Consider the following 24,797-nt stretch of genomic DNA (forward strand, 5'->3'; position numbering starts at 1 on the left):
CAATCAAGTTGTCCAACTCTACACATGGCGAATCGATAAGTCGCCGCCTCCGAGTGTAAGAAATTTTATTTAAATCCGACAAAAGATTCTTATTCTGAAAAATCTGACCAAGCTTTCGAGGATACCTCCAAGTTCCAAATAGCGGAGATCGATTCCGAGAGCGTAGAGATTGAAGGAAGAACCTGGCCGAGAAGAGACACAGTTCAGCATAGGAAATCTCGGGAAACCGATGTGATACAACCACTGCGGGTTCGCCGACAATTGCACTCGCTGCGATCACTTATCTCCTCTCATTCATTTTCCACGTAGCTGATCTTAAATACGATTTAATTAGGGCTCGTGCGTACTGTTGAACTGACGTTTGAGTGGTACTTTCCTCATTGCTCATAAGCGTCTGCACTTGTCCATTCTGCGGTGATCACAAGAGCTTCTCTATCGTTGAAATGATAGTTGTGATTAAATAAACTTCGGGAGAGCTACACGATATCGATATAATGCATGTGCATGAATAATTTGACTGTCACAATGTATTGCTTTTCTCTTTATGACAGTAATGTGAAGAATGGCAAAGCTTCAAATAAATTTATATACATTATATTAATATAATTATACTTAATGAATTTTATACTCTCTAAATCTGAATCAATGGATAATCAGTGCCAAGTATGCCACTGGTAATCAGTGAATTAAATGTGAGATCTCTAACCTAGTTAATTTTTATTATGTGATCTAACTAACCTTGTTTTAGTGCTTAAATTCAATGAATATGGTATTGGAAAATTGAAATTAACGTGCAAATATCAGTATTTTAGTTATATAATGCTCAAACGTTTTTCCTTTTTTAGTTGAACTTCACTGATTATCAGTACCAAGCATACTACTGGATAATTAGTGACTATTCACTTATTCAGATTTAGAGAGTATATATATACGCTGTTAGAAATTTCTCAATGAATTTTAATTAACATGTAACGGAAGCATGTGGTTATGCACGAAATTAAATGTAATGAATGATGTAAATAAAAACTAAATTACAGTAGTCTTAAATGTGATGAACGTGTGTATTGAAATTAAAGAACACATTATTATAGAAATTAATTTACACGTTAATGAAAAGTACGAAATCTGTAACTGAAAAGTAATTTACGTTAATGACATGTAAGAAACGTAAACGTATGCGTTAAGCGTTAATAGTATTAGGCTTAATTAAAATATTATTAATATTCGTAAATGTAAAAGTACAATAAATTTCATTAATATGTACATTAATAGTTATTTCAATTACGATTAATTAAATGTCATTTATATCCATAAATGAAAAGTATATTAAATTTCATTACACTTAATTTTTCAGTTACTGTAAACTTAAATCTCATTAACATGTGCATTAATAGTCCTTTCAGTTACAGAGAAATTAAACTTCATTCACCAATGTACATTAAAAGTTAATGAAATTTAAGAACGTTTCTAACAGTGTATATATGTACATTAGGTGTATACTCGTACATATATATATATATACCTAATAGACTTGAAAAAACCTAATATTTTTTAAAAATATGAACGCGTCAATATTATGATGTATCATATTAAAAATGTTTTTGTCATGTGTTGTTTTATAAAAGTACATTACCTTAAAGTAACGCAAGCATTATCGTATTTATTCATAAGACACAGGACGGACGTTCTGTAATATATATGATACCTACTCATAATGCATGTAGAAAACACGAGTGCATTCAAATAAGATGATTTCTTCTGAATAGACGTCCGTTGAAGAACAGCCGTGTCGCATCGTCATCTGATTTTTCCATCTAGTTTTCTTCCAATCATCCGAGTAGATTGGTCGAAATTTTCCGAGCGTATGGTTGCCCATTCATGCAGTAATACTACACAAATTTGCTCATGTACGAAATCACTGCACATGATCACGCACGTAGGCCTTGTGTGCATGGGCAAATAATATTCTTTATTATACATTATATTGATTCTCTCTCGCTATGTCTTGCGAATTGTAAATTGGTTGGTTAAAAGCCATCCATTGTGGATTGTGCCCGCAGGACAATTGCGTAATTATGATACAGTAAACCACGGCACGTTGAGCTCAAATAGGAAGAGGAATATAATAGGAATGCTCAAACGCTACACGCTGCAAGAGGACGAGGCTACTTTCACGTGAAAATGAGTTTAACACGATTGTTTCTTTAAAGCTTGCCATATCATTTTGTCAACAACAAAAAAATAATAATAATAAACAGGATGGACATTGTTTTTCGACAATTTATGAAAGTTTTGTAATTATATACTTGACGTAAACTGCGTATGTTCAAAACATACGCAGTTTACGTCAAAATTATTTTCTCGTTCTCAAAATTATTTTCTTTGTAAATAAATCTCTCGTTGAGTATGTACTTGGCAATATTATACATATCATGTTTACTTTGACTAGTTCACTATTGAATTTGTTATTAAATCAAATAAAAATTTAATGCAACGTATCTGTGTTTTTAATATTATATTTCTAAATATATTTTAAAGAGAAAGAGAGAGAACGCGAGCGAGAGAAATCAGTAATATAGCTTATATTATATATAATACATAGCAGCTTTACAAATATAATTTTAATTATTTTTGGAGGAATTTTCTGTGAAATAGCACTTGCAGCATATTTATTGATAAAGGCAATGTAGACTTTATGTATCTATTTGAATATTTGATCCAGCAATCGCAAACGCATTTTATTGAATATAAAAATATTCAATAAAAACTGCACTTCTCTCTCTCTCTCTCTCTCTCTCATAATATCTCTATTTTACTTTATTGTAAATATTTTAAATATTATACATGTATGTACATTTTCATTTTTAATATGAGATTCTCTATCTCAATAAACATGTTATGCATAAGTGAAATTGGTAGTTTTAAGTCGATTATGACTGATTGCAATTATTTGGTATTTCCAACCCGACGACTAGATTGTAACGGATAATTTTCGCGAGGGACGACAGCGAGTTCTCGTGTCAAGAGTTTGCGAAACGAAAGTCCAGACTCGAGAATGTCAACTCGGTGTCGAGTTATCGTTCAAAGTTCGCTAGCGACGTCGTAAGCACAGAATATAAAATTGGACAACGTGCAACGTGTTGCAGTACACACTCCGATGCGCGTACCGGGACAAATACATCTTGATTCCTGTTCCTTGTGTTCTAACGGGATGTGAAATCAGAAATGGAAATACGAGTCCCCTCGGTAGCGCGGAGCATCTTTTGTCGAGGGGAAATGAAAAGTTTTTCCTATCGAATATTATTTCGTGACGCGTAACGAAGGCTACACATCGCAGCAACGCTGACACGACTGCGTTGTGACGCAGTCCATAAAGTTTTTAAACCAAATGATTAACGTCGCGTGAGATATCGCATATTTTATTAAAAATTATCCTACGATTATACATAAATTTCTGAATATGCACATATTTTTTTTCTTTTTTTATATTTTATATTTTTTCTCTTTACTTTTTAATATCATTATATATATATATTACGTAGAATATTATACGTAATAAATTGATCGTGCAAGAGGTGAGAGATACTTTATCTATAATTATTGTAATTATTGAAATTATATGGAAATGGTTGGTTCTCCGTGCAATAATTATCGCGCTCGAAAGTATCAAATTTTGGTTGTATTTCAACCGTAGATATGCACTTGAAACAAATAAAATGATTAATTTTGCAAATATAATATGTATACATATATATTTGTAAAAAATGACACCCAAGGGAAATGCATTATAAATATATGATTTTTTTATTACAGTTGCGAGGGGGTCGATTCATTGGTGGCATTCGTGAATATAGATGGAAAGAAGGACAAAATAGATTCATTCTGCGGAGATATACCACCGCGACCTATCATGAGCAACGGTCCGCGGCTTTCCTTGGAGTTTCAGGGACTAACGTCATCTCGCCATTCGAGAGGCTTCAAAGCGACATACACTTTCATGGAAAGTAAGTGTGCGTAACACATCGATAATAAGGATCGATTAATAAGCTTATAACGATCGAGTAAGAAAAGAGTGTATTTCCTCGCGATGATTCAATGTGGTGAATCTTTTAAATAGAAATCTTCCGTTTGCGCGCGCGAGACGCGCGTAGATTTACACGTATATTGTCTTCCCGTAAATCGATTGGGAATGTTCCGGTCGAGATGGACGACGGGGATCATCGAGAATAACTTATCGACATGGAACGTGTTCGCGGCGCAAGATCAGGCCATGACGTACGATCTTATATATTCGTGGATGGGGCACGGAGCCGTATTCCGGGCTTTTCTCCTATGAGCACCTATGTCCCGTCAAAATTTCAATTTCCGCCGAGCATTCTATCGCGATAGCAATGCGTCTCGCCACGTTTCGCCGTTTATCACCCACAGGTGAGTTCGGATTGTAGCGCACATAGTGCACACGCGCTGGCATCCAGTAACGGAACTAACGGAACAAATGGATCGCAAAGTGTGTTCATCTTACCGAGAATCGTTCGGGGATATATATATATATATACCTTAACGTAAGAAAGTCAGAGAGAGCATCTCTCGCCAAGACTGTATACCTACTGACAAAAGTTAACGGGCGCACGAGCGGCAAACGGAGGCAAACAATCTGTCTCAAATATCAAGCAGGTAGAGGGGGATAACTTTGTCGTGGCGCGTCAGTTAAGGGATGAATATCGCTCGATTATACCGAGTATTTTATCGTCCTCCGGCTACTATCGAGCAGAGTCGAAAGTTCGCGCGCTATCGCATAATTGAAACGCGGCAAAATGGATCCTGACCTATTTTGCAACGGTGGAAAGAGATACGGCGGCGAAGTTCCGGCAAAGTCGCTCCGCGGCTCCGTATTATGAATGTTAACGGCAAGTTTGAGTTTAATTTTTACGAGCGGGACGTACCTACCTCTCTCTTCTCCGCACTTCACCCTCTCTCCCGTCTTTGAAACTTCGCCGCTGAATTATCGTGCTAAGGGATGCGGGTACGTTCTTCGGGGCCCACATAAATAGACTTCGGAGGATCCTCGAAAAAGACGGGGTTGCTCTCGCAAATCGAAGTAGGCATTCGGCAATCGAACTGGAACGGACACCAAGAAGAGATTCGCAATCCCTCCCTTCTCGCAGGAAACTAGACACGGATCTCACTCCCGAACTGTCACAAGCACAACCATGTTCTCGACAACGAATCGATATGACGCGCGTCTTAGAAAGGAGGACCCGCCGGTCCTGCAGGAATAACATTCTATGCTCTGACTAGAACATTTCCTTGGGGGGGGGGGGGTGGAGGAGAAAGCTGATGTCATCTCAGACTGATACGTGCGTGTCAACCGAGTCGCGCGATACATTTTCCCTATGCGACGCTGTACGTATATATATATATATATATACATTTACTTACGCTTGAAACTAGTAATTATGGCATTGTTAGAGAGAGAGAGAGAGAAGTCGCAACATCCAGCAGACAAATTTCTCGCTCTTCGTCGTTATAATCGACGTCACGGCGACAATGGCAGGCGGATAATCGCGAATTACACCATAACGACAAACACGCCATTGCAAACGCGAAGGACGCGAGATTTATGACGTCTACTCGGTGTAACCCGCCCTTCTTGCAATTAGTCTCGTCTTCCGCCACGATGGTAAATTAGGCTCCCCCTCTAAAAAGCGAGTTTGTCTCTCGGTGCGAACACTTTGTGCGATAATAACGCGAAAATCTATTTTCCTCACCGTATTTTCGATCGTCGATCGTACCATATTTCCTAGCAGACGAGACGTACCACCACCACCACCATACTATGTGTTTGGACGGTGTCGCGTCAATCCATCGACCTTTCTCGCGGAAACTTATCGCTACGTCGATTCGCAGTCGTTTAGTCACGAGGCGACGCGCGCCAAAGGACATCGACCGGAAGTTTCGGAATTCGGTCGAACGTTCCAAATATCGTCGACAGCAACGATGGCAGCGTTGGCAGTTAGCGAGCGACATATTCCTCACGACGTGACTAGTGAGAGAACTCGACTCGTCGGGCGAGACGGTGACGGATTTACGAATCCATCGTCGACGAAGAAGTAGGACGGAGCTTTTGGAAAACAACGTCGTCGTCGGCGTCGTCGCGCTTCGACATCCAACCATATACATGCCCACACACACACATATAGAGCGTTCCGTGTTTGTCTGACGCTTTGTACATACGTATATCCATACGCGTCGCGCCGGTATCAAACGTATGAAACTTACAGCCGTATTAGCAGCAACGCTTTAGTGTAACCTGGCGTATTCCGCTTTCGAACTTCCTCGGAGTTTCGACGCAATATTTCCGACGAACTCAGCAAAGTTGATACGGGTGCACGTCGTACGTCGTATTGTTGCGTCAAGTCATACAGCGGGAAGTGTGCTACGTCGACTCATTCGGTCGACTCGCCAACTTTGGTCATCCATTAGCCGCTAAACTTTTTAAACGAATCTAAAATAACATACGTCAGTAAAATGCACGTAGTTACTGACCATTAAGATATTTGAAACACATGCGACTCGCAGAGGTTTCGCGCATAAAACTGTACAATTCTGACGCAAACCTGCGCCAGGAAGTAATAGGCCAAAGAGAGAGAAAAAAAAACCAAAAAACAAAAGACGAGTTTACGGACAACGCTTTAAATACCACCTTGAAACAGGACCGTTTTGCATTTCGAGAGTTATTTCGCGCGAATAGTAGAACGAGGTGCCGGAATCGTTATCGTTGATTACAATTGCAAAGTTGGGAGGAGTCCGGCCGAGACAGGACCAGGAAGGAAGGAAGGAAGCTCGACGAAGGGGCGGCCGAATGCTCTCTCGGATACGCGCACGGTGCCGAACTACGACTACTGCGAGACGGTAGCGAATCTTTTGTAATGTAGATCGCAGGACGATTTTAACGACGGTTATACCCCCTCGAAAGTGTGATAAACAGTCTGCGTGCATCCGTGTCGTATGATACATACAACGGCTCGAGGCGATCCCTTCGTGCCCTTCGTGCCATGGCCGACTTCGGGTTCGGGACAGAGCGACGCGATCTGGCGCAACATAAATTGCCAGCTCGTATATACTTGAACATTCTTCCATGGCCGGGTATTATAAAAGTTCTCGCGAAACTTTATCAATTTTACGGATACGCCACGTGTACTAGGAAAAAAAGAAACGAGAGCTCGTTTACCATCCTTTTCTCTCTCTCTCTCTCTCTCTTGCCTTCCACTCGCTTTGATCGCTTTCACGTATATAGTCGCGAGCACACATGTACGTACGTTTCGTATTTTTACATAACTACGTACGAGCGATTTCTTCCCGTTTGCACCAACAAGATATTATCTTTGTAAAACTGCTAATTTACATCAAAGATCGAAAAGATGATCGATGGCATACGTTTGTACGTTGTAAATTCACAAAACAGTGATAGAGCTTCGTTGGTTTCTGCACGAGTTACACCCGTGCATATCCGCTTTGATATCGGAAGGAAGGAAGAAGCTCGTATACTCGTACCGTGGGGCAGAGCGAAGAAATTCTCTCGAACAAGTCTCGGCAACGACGGCAACCTTGAAAAATTGATACCGTAGGCCGTCTCGACTAGGCTTTATCGGAGTAACGGGCAACTAAACGTACCATTTTATTGGATCCTACGCTCCGGTACGCTGCGAATACCGGTATACGAACGAAACCCGAAGCGCTGTTGACTATAGTAGACGCTGTGCGTGAATCTCAATCGCGGAACCAGTCTGGCGAAACAAAATAGGTTTCCCGTCTACCGTGTAACTCGCCGGCTTACTTCGAGATTCGCTCGACCGACACACAATCCCGTGATACCAAAAGTTGGAGGCACAGCGTTGTCCAACAACAAACATGGCGGAATTGTTGATCCATGTTTGCTCCTTCAACGTGTAGCAGCATGCGTAGTTATAATATCTGCAGCATCCGGTGCATAGTTATGCAGAGTACCTGGTTTAACGTCGCCACGAAATTTAGAGCTTCTTTTTGCGCGAACACAAAACAGTGCTTAGGCAGAAGTTTGTTTACGGATGTAAATTTCGTTGCATAAGTTACAAGTACTTGAACAAGCGCGAAACGTTGGCAATTAATAATCAGGTTTCACTAAATCACTTGAAAATGTTGAATAACTTTTATATCGCGCGGACAAATACGAGTATATCTGAGCTATTAAATATATAATTGGTAGCTCATTACACACAGTTAATTCGCGCAATTGATCGTCAGTTTTGTTGTTGGCATTTTCGTCAAACTGCAGGGCGAAACGTACGTCACGCGGGGTTCAAATATCCTGTAATTTCCGTAGAAATGTACAAAGCGTGGACAAACGCGACGTTCTCGTTACTTTAACCCCTCCTCCCCCTCCGCCCCACACCTCACGTAATCGGGGGGACATTGCTTGTTGCAAGCGTGAAACAAACGACGCGACTGGAAAAAAGAGCAGGTCGAGCGTAGAGTGAGGTCATTTCAAAATGAAAACCCTACGCTGAAACGCGAGACGCCGGTGATACAAGTAGAAAAAGCTGCAACCATCGCGCCATTGCCAGCCAAACGAAACAATATGGGACTTTAATTCAGGATGATGTCACCGGCGACCGTATGAGAAACCATACCAGACCTAACGAAAACACAAAGCGGTATTATTAATATTATACCCTCTCGAACCTGATGAAAGATAAATTATTGCAATCATTAAATTTGAATGTTGAAATTGTGCGGATAATTCATCGTTAAATAACGTTCGTTTTACTAAATATTTAATGAACATTAAAGAACCATCGCGGGCAACTATTTGCTCGTGGACATTAATTCAATGATTCGCGTTGGTAATATAAACATCGGTGATCCACTATCGCATCGATCTCGGTAATTCACAAGAACATTTCGGAAAATTCATTTATTTATGCCCTCTATGTCGCTATATGTAATAATATCATTTGGAAACTTAGTAATATTGATTTATTTACTCTCCATATCGTAATGCACTCAATCCGACGAGGCAGTTTATATTTTCTGGCACGTTGCTGGTAATCATCGAAATAAAATCAGCCAATTCATAATTTGAACGGCGCGTTGCAGTTACGCAACTCGCATATCTGACAGAGTTCCTATCGCGCGGATGAATAACTGATCGATTAAATTATAATATATTAAAATGTCTCGCTCAACGCTTGCCCGATTGAAAATAAATTTAGCTACTTTCGCAAATATACAGTGGAAAACAACATTCTAGCGAAAGAAACATTACATTTATTACCAACTCTTTATATATTGTAATAATTTAATAAATCCTCGTTTTTCGCGGTATAGATTTGATTAAGACAAATGTTTTGCCATTACGCGTTTAGCTAATCTCTCTCTTTGTTTTTCTCTGACTTTGCTTATATACTTTTGGTATATACAAGGTGTCCCTTTAACCAAGTATTTTTTTGCTGTTTGATCTGAATTTGTATCTTTGTTAAAATCTTAATATAGAATTTAGTAGTACCGAGAGTAGTGGATCTAACATTGAAAATTCTTCAAGTTGTAAAGGCGGACAATGAGAAATGAACTCTAAATTTTCCAAGGAATTTGCAGTCGGGAAAAAATGCAAGATGCTTGGAGCACCCAGTAAATCAAGCTTCTTGCTTATTAGAGGTACGCTTAACAAGTGAGTAATTGTTGCGCGCAACTTTCTTCGAGTCCTTTCTTAGCTCGAGTACACGCTATCCGTATAATAAAGTTGATGTACAAAACAGGTACGCTCCTCTTTCCCAATAGCGGTCGGAATGGAAATTATGAACATTTAGATGCAAATTTAATCTATTTGATAGCGAAGACTCGCGAAAAAATAAGAAGGAAATAAATGCAATTTTATTTTCTTTCCAAAGAGCCAAAGCAGAATAGCGGAATAATTCAGTACTCATCATTTTTGAATTTAATGATACGTTACATACATATATATATTTCTACGCTCGATATCGGAATAACGTTCTGTAACGTGCTGTTCCAGACGCCGCAAATGAATATCGGATCGCGGGCATGTCCGATCGAACGTAACACGCGTTATCCGGCGATGCCCTTAACCGCGCGTTACCCGTCGCGAGCTATCGGGAAATGTCATAAAGCGAAGCGTGACCGTGTCATAAATATCCGATTCTGACGTCGAAATTCAACGGACGATCCCTACGCGAGAGACAAATTGTGCGACAGAAACCAGAAACGCGCGCGACCCGCTGCATTAAGGAATTACATGCATAGCTCGCGCACGCATCAGTCACTTCCATTGATTGCGCAGATAGAATATATGCTGCAAAAATCCCGTAAGAACGTTGAATACTGTGTTACGTAATGGGATTTGTCACTTTCTCATTTTTTCGCACACAGCACATACGAGTATGTATACCATATATCTTTCTAACGTATGTATGTACAATGTACATGTATAATTATAATAATTTACCATTTCAATGTTCGCGACAGAAACGTCTATTAGAATATGCCAATTTTCGCATTTTCAAGCCAAACTCTACACACATCTGACACAATATACCGTATCGTATCGTAGGCGTAGTAGTAGTGAATGATAATTTCAACCGTAATCAGTATCCGCATCGATAATAAGCAGCTGATTTAGCAATACTCTCGATTATTCCACATTGCGTTAGTGTGGAAACATATAATTTACAAATATTTGCACTATACCCAATCATCGGAGACGGTAAATTCTATTAAAAGCCAGATACCATAGCACACGGATGTTGCGATCTGTTTGTCCTACTGCTAATTACATGCGCAGAGCATTTCATTCTCAATGAATCAGCGAAATTGTGTCGCATTCGAATCTTGCTGATCTCGTCATTTTTTTCTATCTGTATACATGTTGTTGATTAGATTGGAGTTGCAAGTGCGGAATGTATTGATAGTAACGACGTTGCAGGTATGAATGATAAATCATTACACGATTGTGCAAGATATTTATAAAAGAGACATTTGCTTTGTTATTTGTCACGATTGTTGATAGGCGTTTAATGTAGTTTTATCGAATTTTAATAAACGCGTCCATCATAATTTCAGTGGAAAATTTTATTAAGCTCCCTTAATCGAAATTGGCTAATGCACGGCGTTGCTGGCATTGTACGATGCATTTTTGTTGCATCTTCCAATTCTATTGGGAATATTTTCGCATGAATATTTTTCGCTATGAATATTTTCCTATAATTCGCCTTTCAATAAACTCATAATTTGAGATACCAGGTAGTAGCTGCACCTTCTACCGCAGTTGCTACATAATTTTAATTTTTCTATTTCTCTCTCGTGTCAAGCAAAAGCGAAATTAATTAATTTCTGTTTTGCATTATGGAAAACCACACAAATCGTCTAGATTGCGCGACTTAGATACAGCGATGCGCCACTGAATTCTATGCTTAATTCGCCAAGCAAGCATTCGCCTGACGCATCATACACTCATATCACGCTCGTCTGATTAAAATCTTCGCGAATGCTGCGCTGCGAATACCGTTGCCATTGTATCGTGTTACGTAAATCGAGGTATTACTTAGTTACGAGGGATACGGAAGAAAACGGGACGCGGAAGAAAGATGAAAGAGATAGAAAGGAGAGAGGGGGTCGTTCGAACATTATACTGCAAATGGTATGCGGAAAAGAGAAAGAGCAACCAACCGTTGTTTTCCGAGATATGTTAGTGCACCACGAGAAACCGGAAGTATTCGGGACAATGTATGCGGACACACATATTCAGAGCGCTCCTGAGTTTAGCTCGTACAGTAGCATTATGTCGCGGATGCTAAACGCTTGCGATATCTCGATAGTGCGCATGGTATGGCGCGCCACCGCCGTCAAGGAGCTTTTTACGAGGTCTTTTTACGACCTCGTAACAATAAAAATCACGACGAACGCGCCAGAACATTAATTGCAGCCGAATAATTTCTTCTCCGAAAATAAAAATATTACGTACTGTATATAGGGTAACACTGTAGGCTCTCAGTAATATTAGGACCGTTCACACAATATATGATTACGTAAAGATTAAAGATTACCAACAGATTCATCGATGAAAATCATTCATGGTAGTAAATTTCTTGGTTACCTTTAATCTTTAAGTAACCATATATTGTGAAACTGGACTTTAGGGTCTTTGTAAGCTAACTTATTCACTACTGAATTAATTATTAAATATTGTAGCTTTAATTTTGTCTGCTTTTGAAATCAATATTGATATTTCAATTATTTCTTTTTCTTATAATATTTTTTTAATCTAAAAAATTTTAATATTTTGTAATATCTTTGAAATAAATTTTTTTTAATTTTTATCAAAAATATTACAAAATATTAATACTTTTTTAGATTAAAAAGGTATTATAAGAAAAAGAAATAATTGAAATATCGATATTGGTTTCAAGCAGACCAAATTAAAGCTACAATATTAAATAATTAATACAGTAGTGAGCAAGATAGCTTAAAGACACTAAAGCTCGATTTCACAATATATAGTTACTTAAAAATTAAAGGTAACCAAGAAATTCATTAATTACGAAAAATTACAGATAGTAACATTTTTTTAGATTAAAAAGATGGTTCCTATTAATGCGCCCTCTAATTAGGGCTGATGACTCTATTGTCCTTAATTGTCCTTAATTTGTATGCCTATCATCATGACTTATTTCAACACATAGTTACTAAAACAAATAATACATGTAAGCTAATTATTTAAATTAATATTGTATAAATCGTTATTTTAATTATACTTATAATTTTAATGTACATTCATAACCCGACGCTCTCAGTTTCAATATAGAGCACACTAGTAGGGACAAGCTTAAAATCTTGCAGTATTACTGGACTTGTATAAATTCCTCATCATATCCTTCGAAAAAATGTTTATTCTATACTTTAAAATAGATAAAAAATAAAATATTATCTTTGATATTGTATACATCGTTAATAATTTTTTAATTAAACTTGATAAAAAAAAACTTTTTCTTATTTATTTGTGTTAGTTTTCTTTATGACTCGTGTAGATACAAAGGCATACTAATAGGAACAGACACACAGTAATAGAGACAATTATCTATATTTATTATAGGCTCACATGGATCATCGAATACAGTTTCGATTTAATTGGAAATTCGATTGGAATTATATGTATTCGATTTTCATAGAACGTATTAATTCTAAATGCAAGGACCAAGTAATTATAAAACTAAATAATAACATTTGGTCTATCAATGACAAGTTTTACGCACTCCTGCATTTGATGCAAATAAAAACTTTACATTTGCGCGAATTAATATCGTTACTGTAAATAAAAAAATAAATTTTTGTTTTCTTTTTCATACAGTATTTTTTACAATACGAAATTTTACAACCATTTTACGTCCCATAAATAAAAAGGATTTACAGAGTTTTTTTTATATACATCAAACGTTTGAAACATGAAACGTTGCTCCGATTGCAGGCGTGGAGAAACGCGATATGAAAAGGCTGTAGATTATTACATTTGTTCTATGTGGTATTGAAAAATTACAGGTAGTAACTTTGTTGCACGGTATTTGAACACAATTTTTCCATCTCTTCGGGACACCATTTTAGTGACGAGATTTACTTGTAAGGACATAAATATTCAAAGAAAAGGTATATTTATAGATTGATTTTCCAAAATCGTCTAAATTCTGACTTCATTCAAATTGAGTCCCAATTTCTATGTATTATTCGCAATTTCTGGTTAAGACTGTGTGAATTTTAATATTACTTCTTATGAATATGAAGCAGACAGTCTCACAAGATCTTGCATGAGTTGGCAACGCTGGCGACGATGAAAGGGACAATACGATCACAAAGTGCGTTAAAAGGGAAAGGTAACAACTAAGCGAGATGATTCCTGAGCTAACCTCAGCTGCTGCAGTAGCATACTCGCAACGCTTTTCAAACATTTTCACACTTTTTTCCCCGGAGGCCGACTCGTTGTACTCTTCTTCTTCTTCTTCTTCTTCTTCTTGTTTTTCTTCTTCTTCTTCCTCTTCTTCCTCCAACAAGCCAGCCGCAGCAAGAGAGCGAGTAAGCAGACAGACTGCGTACATGGTGACCATAACAAATGTAGCTAACTAAGCGCAAAAGTCTCGCGAAAGCTTATTACTCGATGTTTACAGCCTGGAGGAAACTTGGCCCGTACTCTCGTAGAGCGGTGTACCGCACTTTAGGAACTCGCAAGAGGAGTTCTACAGTAACTGCAACCGCACCGCGAGTCGTTTGAAACGGGGCCTGTGTGACAACGGGGCCAATCTCGTAATTAACATATACTCTCCTTTCCTCTACTCTCTTCCGCGTCCACTGCTGGAAACATTCTGCGTGCGAGTCGATAAGACACCTGTCGACGATGTCGTTGAAACCATCGGATACTTTTTCAACAAGAGAATACGAAGAGGCTACGAAGAATGGAAATCACTTTTCAGGAAGTTTCCCGGCGCGGCGGAAGGAAACACCGATCTTTTCTAGACCATCCGCGCTCCGTAGCAGCCGTCGCTCTAGGGCGTCCGTCGCGATCGAAGTTAATTGAGTCGTCCGTAATGAGGTTTCGGCCGCTTCTGTCGAGCAATTTTAATCGGCCGAGAGGATCGGGGAAGAAAGAGGTGCCTCCAAGTCGCGCCAACGACGAACGCTTGGAATGTTTGCAAGGAGTTATTCAATTATTTTACGTCCCGCCGCGCTGGTCCGAGGTGCCATTCGATTTGCTCGTCGCGACTCGCGAGGGACAGCGAGGGATCAGTCCTGAACAAATTCAACTACATCGAACAGTATTGACGCGATTAAAAAAAAAAAGGGTGTAAAGTGAAATAATTTTTTGTGGCAAAAAAGTGGAATTAAATGCAATTCGGTATAGCAGTGTGCGGCAATTCGTGTTCGACGTTATATTGGATAGTCCACATAGCTATTTTTCGCTCGAATAAGGCAATTGATTGATCCTCTGGTGTCTACCAATTCTTGTCCAGTAAAACCTGATCGATTGAAAGCATAAGCTCGGTTCTTTACACAATTTGGCAGAATTTAAAAAAAATCAAGTTGTGCGTTCGCGCGAGCGATGGAATGTGTGACAATTTTTTTTCTTGATGTAACATAAAATTGAGAAAAATCGACTTTATTCTGTCGAACAAAAAATTAATTAGGAATAACAATCTTACTAACTGATATTTCCCTACTCGCGATCGATACTCCATCACACGGCGAATACATGATCGAATCTGACCATAAAGACCATTGCGCCAACACGCACAGTCTCGTTCATCTGTTCATTTGCTTGGACAAGTGCAGACTACTCATTATAGTTGTAAGTTTATCACCTGGTAAGATAATTTTAATAATAAATTACTTTTTTATCATTCGACTACTTTTTAAAAATTATTTTAAAATGTAAATAAAAGAAATTGTAATAAAAGGCTGTGGGAGTGATTTGTATTTTAAAATGTATTATAATTGTTTCCCCAGTTACTATTATAACAAAGCCTGAGAGTAGAGACATAGTATAGCTACAGTAACATAGTACAGTTTTTTGATGAAAGCATGTTTAATTATTTTTTTGTCCTTAAATTTTTGTGGTAACCCTACAAGATAGATTACTAATGACCGAGCGATTTCTGTTCGTGCAAGTTTTTTTGAGTCTTTCTGTAATTATAAATTATATTACATTTTATTACTTTCCAAAATGAAGTTCCAATATTTATTCTAAAAAGTTGAAAGTATGTTGATGAATTTTTAGAGATTTTTTCATTCTGAATAGGTGAAAAAAACGGACGAATCTAGTGACCCCCGTCTGTATGGATGAGGCATCAAAATGTATTTTGTAGGGTAAGGGTTTAGTTAAATAATAACTAAAGGAGTAACTTATCTTCCAAAAAGTGAAAAAAATCTAAATGTAAGTGATACTTTATGTACTAGAGGCTTTAGAAATAAAATCGTTATTTTTATCCATGGTCTTACAAACCGTACACATGACAGTTCTATTTGTCAACCGAACATCGGACAAAATTCTTGAAAACCTAATAATTCGGTTTAAAATCCTCGTTGGTAACCCTAATGGCACAACCAATAAGTATCTTCAGATATTATTATCATCAAACCATCTAGCATAAGAGGCATTGTCACAAGCTTTATATCGAGGTAATTATAGGAGTATTGCGGGGAAGGCTTTACACGCACGAGCGGACCGAAACTCGCGCTTTAATATTCGATTTCGACGCTGTCTGCATTGAAGCTGTCGATTAATAATACATTAGTAATTACTTCGATATTATTCATATTTCTCGGGCGTATTACAATGTCACAATTGTACTGCCAATGATTTGTATTACGTTGCGCAGCCAGCCATTAGTGCATGTCAATATTTATTAAGCTGCTCGAGGGATTATAAACGCCTCTGTAATAATGAAGTGTGCGCGGATAATAAATTGTGATGACGAAAAAACAACGAGAAAATTCGTGCCCTTTTTCACGCTGTTGGAGTACCATAAATTGAATCAATTTTTTTCTCTCTCTTTCTTTTCCTCTCTGATAAACACGGTGATAATCTTATAACGTTCGAACAACCAAAGAATAGTTGAAAGAGAGAAATCGTCAAAATACGAGAAAGAGATGCTTTCGAGTCACTTTATTGCTCGCATGAATATCGACCCGTTCAAGTTTCAGTGCACTTACAAATACACTTTATTGTTTCAGACTTTGGTATAACGACAGGTCGGCAGGAGGGGCAGTATCCGTGTGCCTTTGTTTTCAACAGCAACGAGACCCGGAACGGTACATTCACGTCGCCAAATTACCCTGGGCTGTATCCTCGTGCCACGGAATGCTACTACTTCTTCAATGGTCAATCTAACGAACGGGTTCACCTTCATTTTCACTTCTTCGACGTTGAGGGAGTGCTACCGTAAGTCCAATGGACGAGCAAATCCTTTCACATTGCTTTTTCGAAAGATTTAAAAAATGCGGTACAGCTTGATAATATGACCAATTTTAAATAACATCAAAATTGCGATGATTAACGTCTGACGAGTGAGAGCATATATAATAATAATGAGAAATGAAAATTAATTAACGCGAATAATAATATTTGTGAATGAGAAAAGAAGATAAATTAAAAGGAGATAATAATAATAATTGTGCTAACGCAAAAATCGCAGTTAATAAATAATGAAACGTTTACACTTCAGGTACTTCGATAATGAATTAAATTGATATTACCTGGAGTTTCCATAACGTCGAAAGAACCAGACGATGCGTTTATACAATACAATATCAGATTTAACCCTAGAATCATAAACGTGCGTCATCAAGTTTATGATAGTTTACGTGGACTCTGAAGTAAATTGTATCAGAAAACTTGGTCTCATATAAGATTCAATAGACACAACGCGACCGCCTTAAACAAATTTAGAATCTTTCCGTGAAGGTGAATCGATAGCGCTTCTCAATTCTAAACCATTACAGGAGTTGGGATGGCTCGTTATATCAAACTGCATCCAAGTTCTCAGCTACTTATTGAAACACGAAGGGAGCCCTGATGAAGGTTCAGCAACCATCAATACCTGAGAAACAGAGGCAATTACGTGTCAACCACGCCGCATACTGTTATTAACGAGCATATTACCCATTATTCGATGTAACAAGAAATATAAGGTGTTAGAAAATAATATAACGATATAGCGCAAGATCCGCGCACATTAAAAGCGAACAAGGTAGACAGATGTACAGAAAGAGATAGAGCCATAACTGCTATACATGCTACTGCACGAAAAATAAAGAGGAACGGTATAACAGGAAGGGTGCTGGTCGAGAAACGACCGATGGCGAGAGGGAGGATCGGTGTGCTGGGGTCATACGATAGCTGCTCCTAATTGGGTCGTATTAAATCGCAGGACCATCAATATTCCGGCAGCAACGTAACGCTACGTTCATTACCGGAAGCCGCTAATTAATCATGTTTCGCCAATTTCTGTCGAATTTTATAACAACGCGGCGTACGCTCGTTTGTCGCACACGGCGCCACGACCAGGCGCCACAACGTGTATTGCGACGAAGGAACATCGGAGCGGAATTCGCCGTTTCGTGTTGTCGCTCTCGGTCGGTCGATCGGTTGGTAACGCGACTTGCTTTATAAATTAATAATTCCACAACGGTCGACATCGGCTGTCTCGCCGCGCTATTTATCGCGATCACGTCAGCTTCCGCGGCCGGATCGCGCGTGGGAAGATTTGCCCTTTTTCCCTACTTCGGAAAACGGTAATCGTAAATATCGCCAACCCCCAAGCTACGAAACGAGAGTTCGATTGAACGAAATGCCCCTTCGATGCTTTACTCGTGGATGTATTTTACCAGCGTCGACACGGCACGGCCCGGTGATGCGAGGCAAGACGCGACGAGGAGCACCGGAAAAAGATGCATACTCGGCCGTAAATCTGACCATCGGTAAACAGTTCTCGAGACGCTTTGGGTTATGCTCGTGCTCAAGAAACCACGCCGGGAAATGATGATCTATTATCTGAATTGCCATTTATGTCATAGGACCAACTAGTGCGGACTCTCTCTCTTTCTCTCTCTCTCACATTCTTGCATGCGCATGCTATTCCCTGTATAATATATTTCCCACTCCGATAATAGCCCCATCGCTCATACATCAATATTTCTTTTCGCTACGATATATTATTTATCTCGCCATGGATGTGTCGCCACTTAACAACTGGATGGCCGCATAAATCTTACTTATCATCTCTATTTATCTGCCAGGCAACACTACCCCAGTCGTCCTTAATTATACTCGATGAGGTGGTAATAGAATATTATTATGCTACTCACAATATGCATTTTGTATGACAACAATGTGATAGCTTCTCGTTCTCCTTAAATGAAACGCGACGTCTTGTTAAAGTATTAACGAATGTATTAATATTGTTGAAACAAGTAAAATTACTATTATTAGGTAGAAGATTGAATCTTGCTAATATTTCTCGTGTAATTTCTATACTTTACATAATACTTGCATTAGAATGCTGCGAATAATAGGCTATTAATTATGAAATACTGCCGACGAGAAAATTATAAACGCAATTTATTACTGAGAGATAGCTGAGACCGTTAAGAAAAATTATCCAAATTTTATCGATATTTTAACCGGAAATAGATATTGAAATTTTTTGCTACTCCATTTTCTATTAAGTGTACAGTGGATCACAGAAAGGTTGCAACACTTTTTTTCAATGGATTTCGGAATGCAATCGGCTCACCGGAGCAATTGGTCCTCTTACTTATGGATCTAACCATGTACGTTCAATCGCTCTACGAGCAAGACTGAGTTCCGAAACGCATAAAAAAAAGATGTTGCAATCTTTTTGTGACCCATTATATATGTGATACACACACACACACACACACACACACACACATCTATATATAGGTATAAAATACATATATGGGAGAGGCTGGGAGACTTGACCATATGCGAGAGAGTTGAACCACTTCAAATATCTCATTCAAATTTCAGACCAAGCAGTTGTCAAACCGCGACGTATGGATTATGCCATTTTGATTTAACATTTCTCGAAACATAACAAATAGTTGCCAGCTTGATAACCGTACACTTGGCACGAAATTTGAACGAGAAATTTGAAGTAGTTCAACTCTCCCATATGGTCAATTCTCCCTATATATATGTATATATAGTACATATGTCATAAAATGTATTTTGAAGGAAAGACGTAAACTATTTGCGTAACTGAATAGCTGTTGCCAGTTCAAATGCTTAATAATTCATTATCTTAATGTTTTCGTATTTTCAAATATATACAATTGACACGTGTACTCTGTCAAAAATTGATTTTTACATGAATATAAAAAACGGAAAGTAAATCTTGAGGTAAGAGATAATGAATATGATAGATATAAATTACTTCTTTAATGAAATGCATGTCTAATAAAGTTTCTGAACTATCAGAACTTGCAAGAGAAATTAAGTGAGTCATTTAACTACTCAAATCTTAATCTTATTAATTCATTGAAAATTGGTATATTTATTTTACTTGATATACCCTAATACAGAGTAGAAAGAAACGAGAGAGAGAGAGAGAGAGAGAGAAGGTCTACGTTTTATTGCAATGTTTTGTTTAAATTTATTGAAAATGCAATTCTCGTAACTTGACACGAAAGTTGAAATACAATTGAAAAGCTTTTGTCGTAATGTGATAAAAATGGATATATTTTATAGTATTATATTTCATTATGATACACTTAATATTGTTATTATAATAATACTTTTGTATATTTAAGGGAATTATAATATAAAAAATAATTATAAAAATATGTGCATTCACGAACGATAGAAAATGCATTCTCTCGAATAAATATTTGTAATTACAAACAATGTGTGCGCCATAAAATTCACCATTCATTTGCTTCGATAAATGTAATATAAATATTAATATAAAGCGTTGATTAATTTTGAATGTTTAGACTGTAAAATAAATTGTGCTTCCCCTTACTGAAAACAATACAATCTACGCTTTCCTCTTTTATCTTTATCGCTGAGATTATCTCTATGATAAATATTAGCAGTGAGCAAAATTTACAATCGATATTACGTACTTTATATCCCGTATACAGTTATGTAGTATATTGATTACAATATTGTCAATATCAAATTTTTGTGAACGATTAATGAAATGAATCATCAATAATTAGCTTTACTCCATTTACAAAGTAAAAGTTAAATCATTAAAGTGGAATTTTCCAGGTGCGAAGCTATATCAGCGAGCGATTATGTCGAATTCTCAAACTATATGACCAGAGATCGCAAGTATCCGAGGCACTGTGGTCAGCTGAAAGAATTCGACGTTTACAGCGAGAGGAAGTTCTTCCGCGTTACGTTCAAGAGTAACGATCGTCTCGACGCCACGGGCTTTAATGCCAGTTACGTGTTCCTGGACGAGGAAGAAAATTACACGATGAAGATACCTGCAAGCAACGGATCGGCACGGCACGGTGAGGCTTTCGTGAAATTAGTTAATTAATTATATCACGACGCTCTCTGCTTTATACCTACGCAGGTAGCTCCTGATTTTTTTTTAAATCATAACACCATGTAACTCAAGAGTCTGATCAGGTACAACAGAAAATGCGTCTTGTCAAGAAAATTCTTCTTATACTACACGCAAAATTGTTCTTGCTATATTATTTACTTTTAGCAAATATGTGTATATTTGGAATTTATTATCTATCTTTCAATAATACGATCATGGAAAATGCGATATATAATTAAAAAATTGCAATACGATCCTGATTCCAACTCTCTCTCTCTAAAGTGTTAAATTTATTTTTTATCATGTAAGTTCATATCTGTACAATTTTTTAAAGCATTCAAGTTCATACATTTCGTTCTTTTTCAATGATACAATTATTTACGATGGATATTGGAAATGGAAAAATGTGAACCGTGGTGTAGAGTTACATAACTGCAATAGATAGATATATCATGCAATATTCGTTATATCCTTCGTATTTACAAGAGAGAGCGCAATGTTTCACATTATCATGTAAATATCCCATTTTAATTCTGACATAAATATATCAAGTAAATAGTTGAAATGGCAGATGAATAAAGATTTTTTCTGAAAGACACGATATACAGAATCTCGCGCGAGGGAAAGAAATCTTTTCTTTTTCAAAGCTTTGGGAGAAAGAAATCTGTCAAAGAGAAAAGATTTGCCTGCAACATTATAGTTAAAAGTACAACATATTTGAATTTAACTGAATTCTAGACTTAATATAATTTTTGGAATACGATGAGTTTTGTATAGAATTAATATGATCTCTGAAAACTCAATCGAACGAAGTCTTGTTTCTCTTAACAGTTCTAACTTGTACATTTCGTAGACAACTATGACCACATGATGGAGTCATCATGTTCTAGCTATTTAAATGTCTTGTTCGCAATTTCTATTACAGTTATTTCACTTGATTCTTCTTTCTTGCTGTACATACGCGCACGTTGTAAAAAACATCAGCGGATATTCTAGAAAATAATTGAGTCTTTTGTAACATAAAGGAAAGCCCGACAAGAGAGGCCGGTAAAAACCCCGTAGAAGGGATCTATTCTGAATTGTACGGAGATCCGTTCATTCGCATTCTCGTTTTCTCGAGGAGGCGAAAAGTCACGCGCGCGGCAACGTAAATGGATAGAAGCGGCCTGGAAAAGGTAGCGCAGGCAGAATGAATTAAGGCGGTGTACTTTAGCCCGTTTCGTCAAATCGAATTGCGCGGAGAGAAGCCCGTTATTCACTCGTTTCGCGCTGGCAAACGGGGTCGAATACCTCGGATTCGTGAAACTTTTGTTACAACTTGGAGCATTGTTGCACGCCCAATGGTTGGAGTAGCCCTGGTGCCTCTGGGCTTAATAGCTCGAAATACATCTTCGAGCATTCGGTCGTCGTTTAAATGCCGTTCTAGAGTGGTAACAATTGCAGAACAGAAAAATGTGCAAACTCAACGGGATTGTACGATCGAAACGTATAAAATGTATGAATCGTGTAACACATTATATATCATTCTCTACTGATCCGATCAATCGAATGTATCGATTCTGCTAATAATTTTTCTTTGAAACTGTGTCATGCATCATCTCTAAAAGAGAAGAGAGAGAGAGAGAGTTTTTCGTTTTAATTCTGTAATAATATTATTCGACTTGCTTTTTTCCGAACATTGTTGCACTGCGAGTATTGTACAATTATGCAAAATTAAATTTTATTTATTACGCGATGTTTGAGAAATTGATTCGATAAAATCAGATAATATGAATTTTTGTCACAACGGTTCCGGCATACGCGGACTAATAAAATTGCCCGCCATTGTCGCAAAACAAATTGCAAATAGGACTCGGCCGGATGTGACGCATACCTATAGGCAATCAACGATAATGTCGCGTCCCACTTTCCTCATCCGCAAGGCGCAAGATTATATAGCAACAATTTCAATATTCTAGATTGTATCGTCAACTTTGCAATATTTGTCTGCAGGAACCAACGTGAGATTGCATAATGAACAAACCAGTGTAACAAGATTCGCTATTAGTTTGGTAAATAGGTTGTTATCATCAAATTTGATAATGATAGAATGGGCAATGAAAAAGCTCGGGATGCATTTTCTGAAGAAAAGAAAAAGGAAATGCGAAATGAGTCAATAAGTAATATAAAACATCTTGATTTTTGAAGGAAAAATTAAGGCTCCCGTTCACTCATCATTACTATCACAGATTGAACGTCGCGGAAGCGAGAAAACATACAATCAAAATTCATGCAAATTATATTTGAATAGAAATATTTTTTAACATAAAACAACATTTGCAATCGAATAGAACAGATTTATAAGACATATCTAAAACTATCTTTTTTGTTTCGGGTAGAAATTAAATCATATTAATTTGCAAATAAATAAATGAAAATAAAGAGCTAATGGGAATTGGCGCTGTAGTAATTGCGCGCTATTATTACATAAATTCAATCTTACAAACATATATATATATATATACATATATAATAGACGTTTCAGCTAATATTTTAGCTACCATCTTCAGTATCGTATTACAATAAAAAACGATGAAATAAATTAGTATAAATTAGTCGTGAGGAGATCCACCACTCTCCCATGTAATCCCATGCCAGTTAAACTGCTGGATGGTGCCAGTCGATTGATTGATCTTTAAAGGCAAAGTTAGAATTTAAAAACGGATGAGATTAAAATATAGAAAAGCAACATTAGTATTCTCTATAATGTCACAAATCATAATATTGTTAAAAATATAAATTAGATATTGTTTAAGAAAGGCATATATGTCTTGTCTAAAAATTTGGTATCACAAGTATGAAGATTTAAATCATTTTTTTTTATAGTTGCATTCAGAATCCAAAATTGCGACATTATCCCATATAAATCATATTTATTATTATAAGGTAAGTGGGGTGAATATGCCACACTCTTAAGCGAAATTAGATTTTTGAGTAATTATTTGTTCAATTTAAAGTAATTTTACATAGGGTAGACCGGGGAGTAAAGGTCCCCGGGGAAAAAGGTCCACCCCTTGTATCTCGGTAATAAGGCATTCACTAGAAAATTTCGCCACACAGTTCGTCAACTAAGAGCAAGAATCTTATGTCACACAGTTCGTTACTGCCTAATAACCGTCAGGAAACTTGCACGGATGTGCCCATGTGTTTGAGAGCCAAAAGTAAGATATTAGCGCCGCAGTTATTTTGGTCTGAAGGGATCATTTTTGCACCTAGATATATTAAATAAGTGTATTTATTAATCTTATTCTATTGTTTTAACAGTGTGATTATTAGAATTGTTATTTCTATTATAGTTTTTTAATAACAATGCCGCAAAGTTTACGTGACTTGTTGGGGTAAAAAGTGCCATGGTTGTTGGGGTAAAAGTGCCACGGTTGCTCTGTATTCGTTAATGTTGATTCTATAACAAGTCGATAATCCTAAGTCGATAATTTTATCAGTGAAGTTGACCAATAGTCAACAGTACGAAACGTTACCGATTACTTTTGATTATCGACTCATTATAGAATTAGCATTAGTGGTGTTCGTTACTCAGAGAGACAGGTAAATTATTCAAAATGCGACTTTCATCTCCGATTTCGATGAAATTAGGCTTATTCGACGCGTCTATATTACTGTAATAATGATGACGAATGATTTTAT

General features: G+C 37.4%; 1 protein-coding gene across 1 annotated transcript in view; it reads left to right on the top strand.

Annotated features, from left to right (window-relative positions):
* Positions 1–24,797, top strand: part of Sol1 (CUB domain-containing protein Sol1) — a gene marked incomplete at its 5' end in the record, with an annotated part of 234,184 nt that overhangs the window by 206,275 nt on the left and 3,112 nt on the right. Inside the window, 3 exons of the mRNA XM_018503456.1 lie at positions 3,814–4,004; positions 16,765–16,972; positions 20,828–21,075. Coding sequence (XP_018358958.1) covers positions 3,814–4,004; positions 16,765–16,972; positions 20,828–21,075 — 647 coding nt within the window. The remainder of the gene's footprint in view (positions 1–3,813; positions 4,005–16,764; positions 16,973–20,827; positions 21,076–24,797) is intronic.

The sequence above is a fragment of the Trachymyrmex cornetzi genome, unplaced genomic scaffold, assembly GCF_001594075.2.
Source record: "Trachymyrmex cornetzi isolate Tcor2-1 unplaced genomic scaffold, Tcor1.1 scaffold157, whole genome shotgun sequence".
In the NCBI taxonomy this organism is placed as follows: Eukaryota; Metazoa; Arthropoda; class Insecta; order Hymenoptera; family Formicidae; genus Trachymyrmex; species Trachymyrmex cornetzi.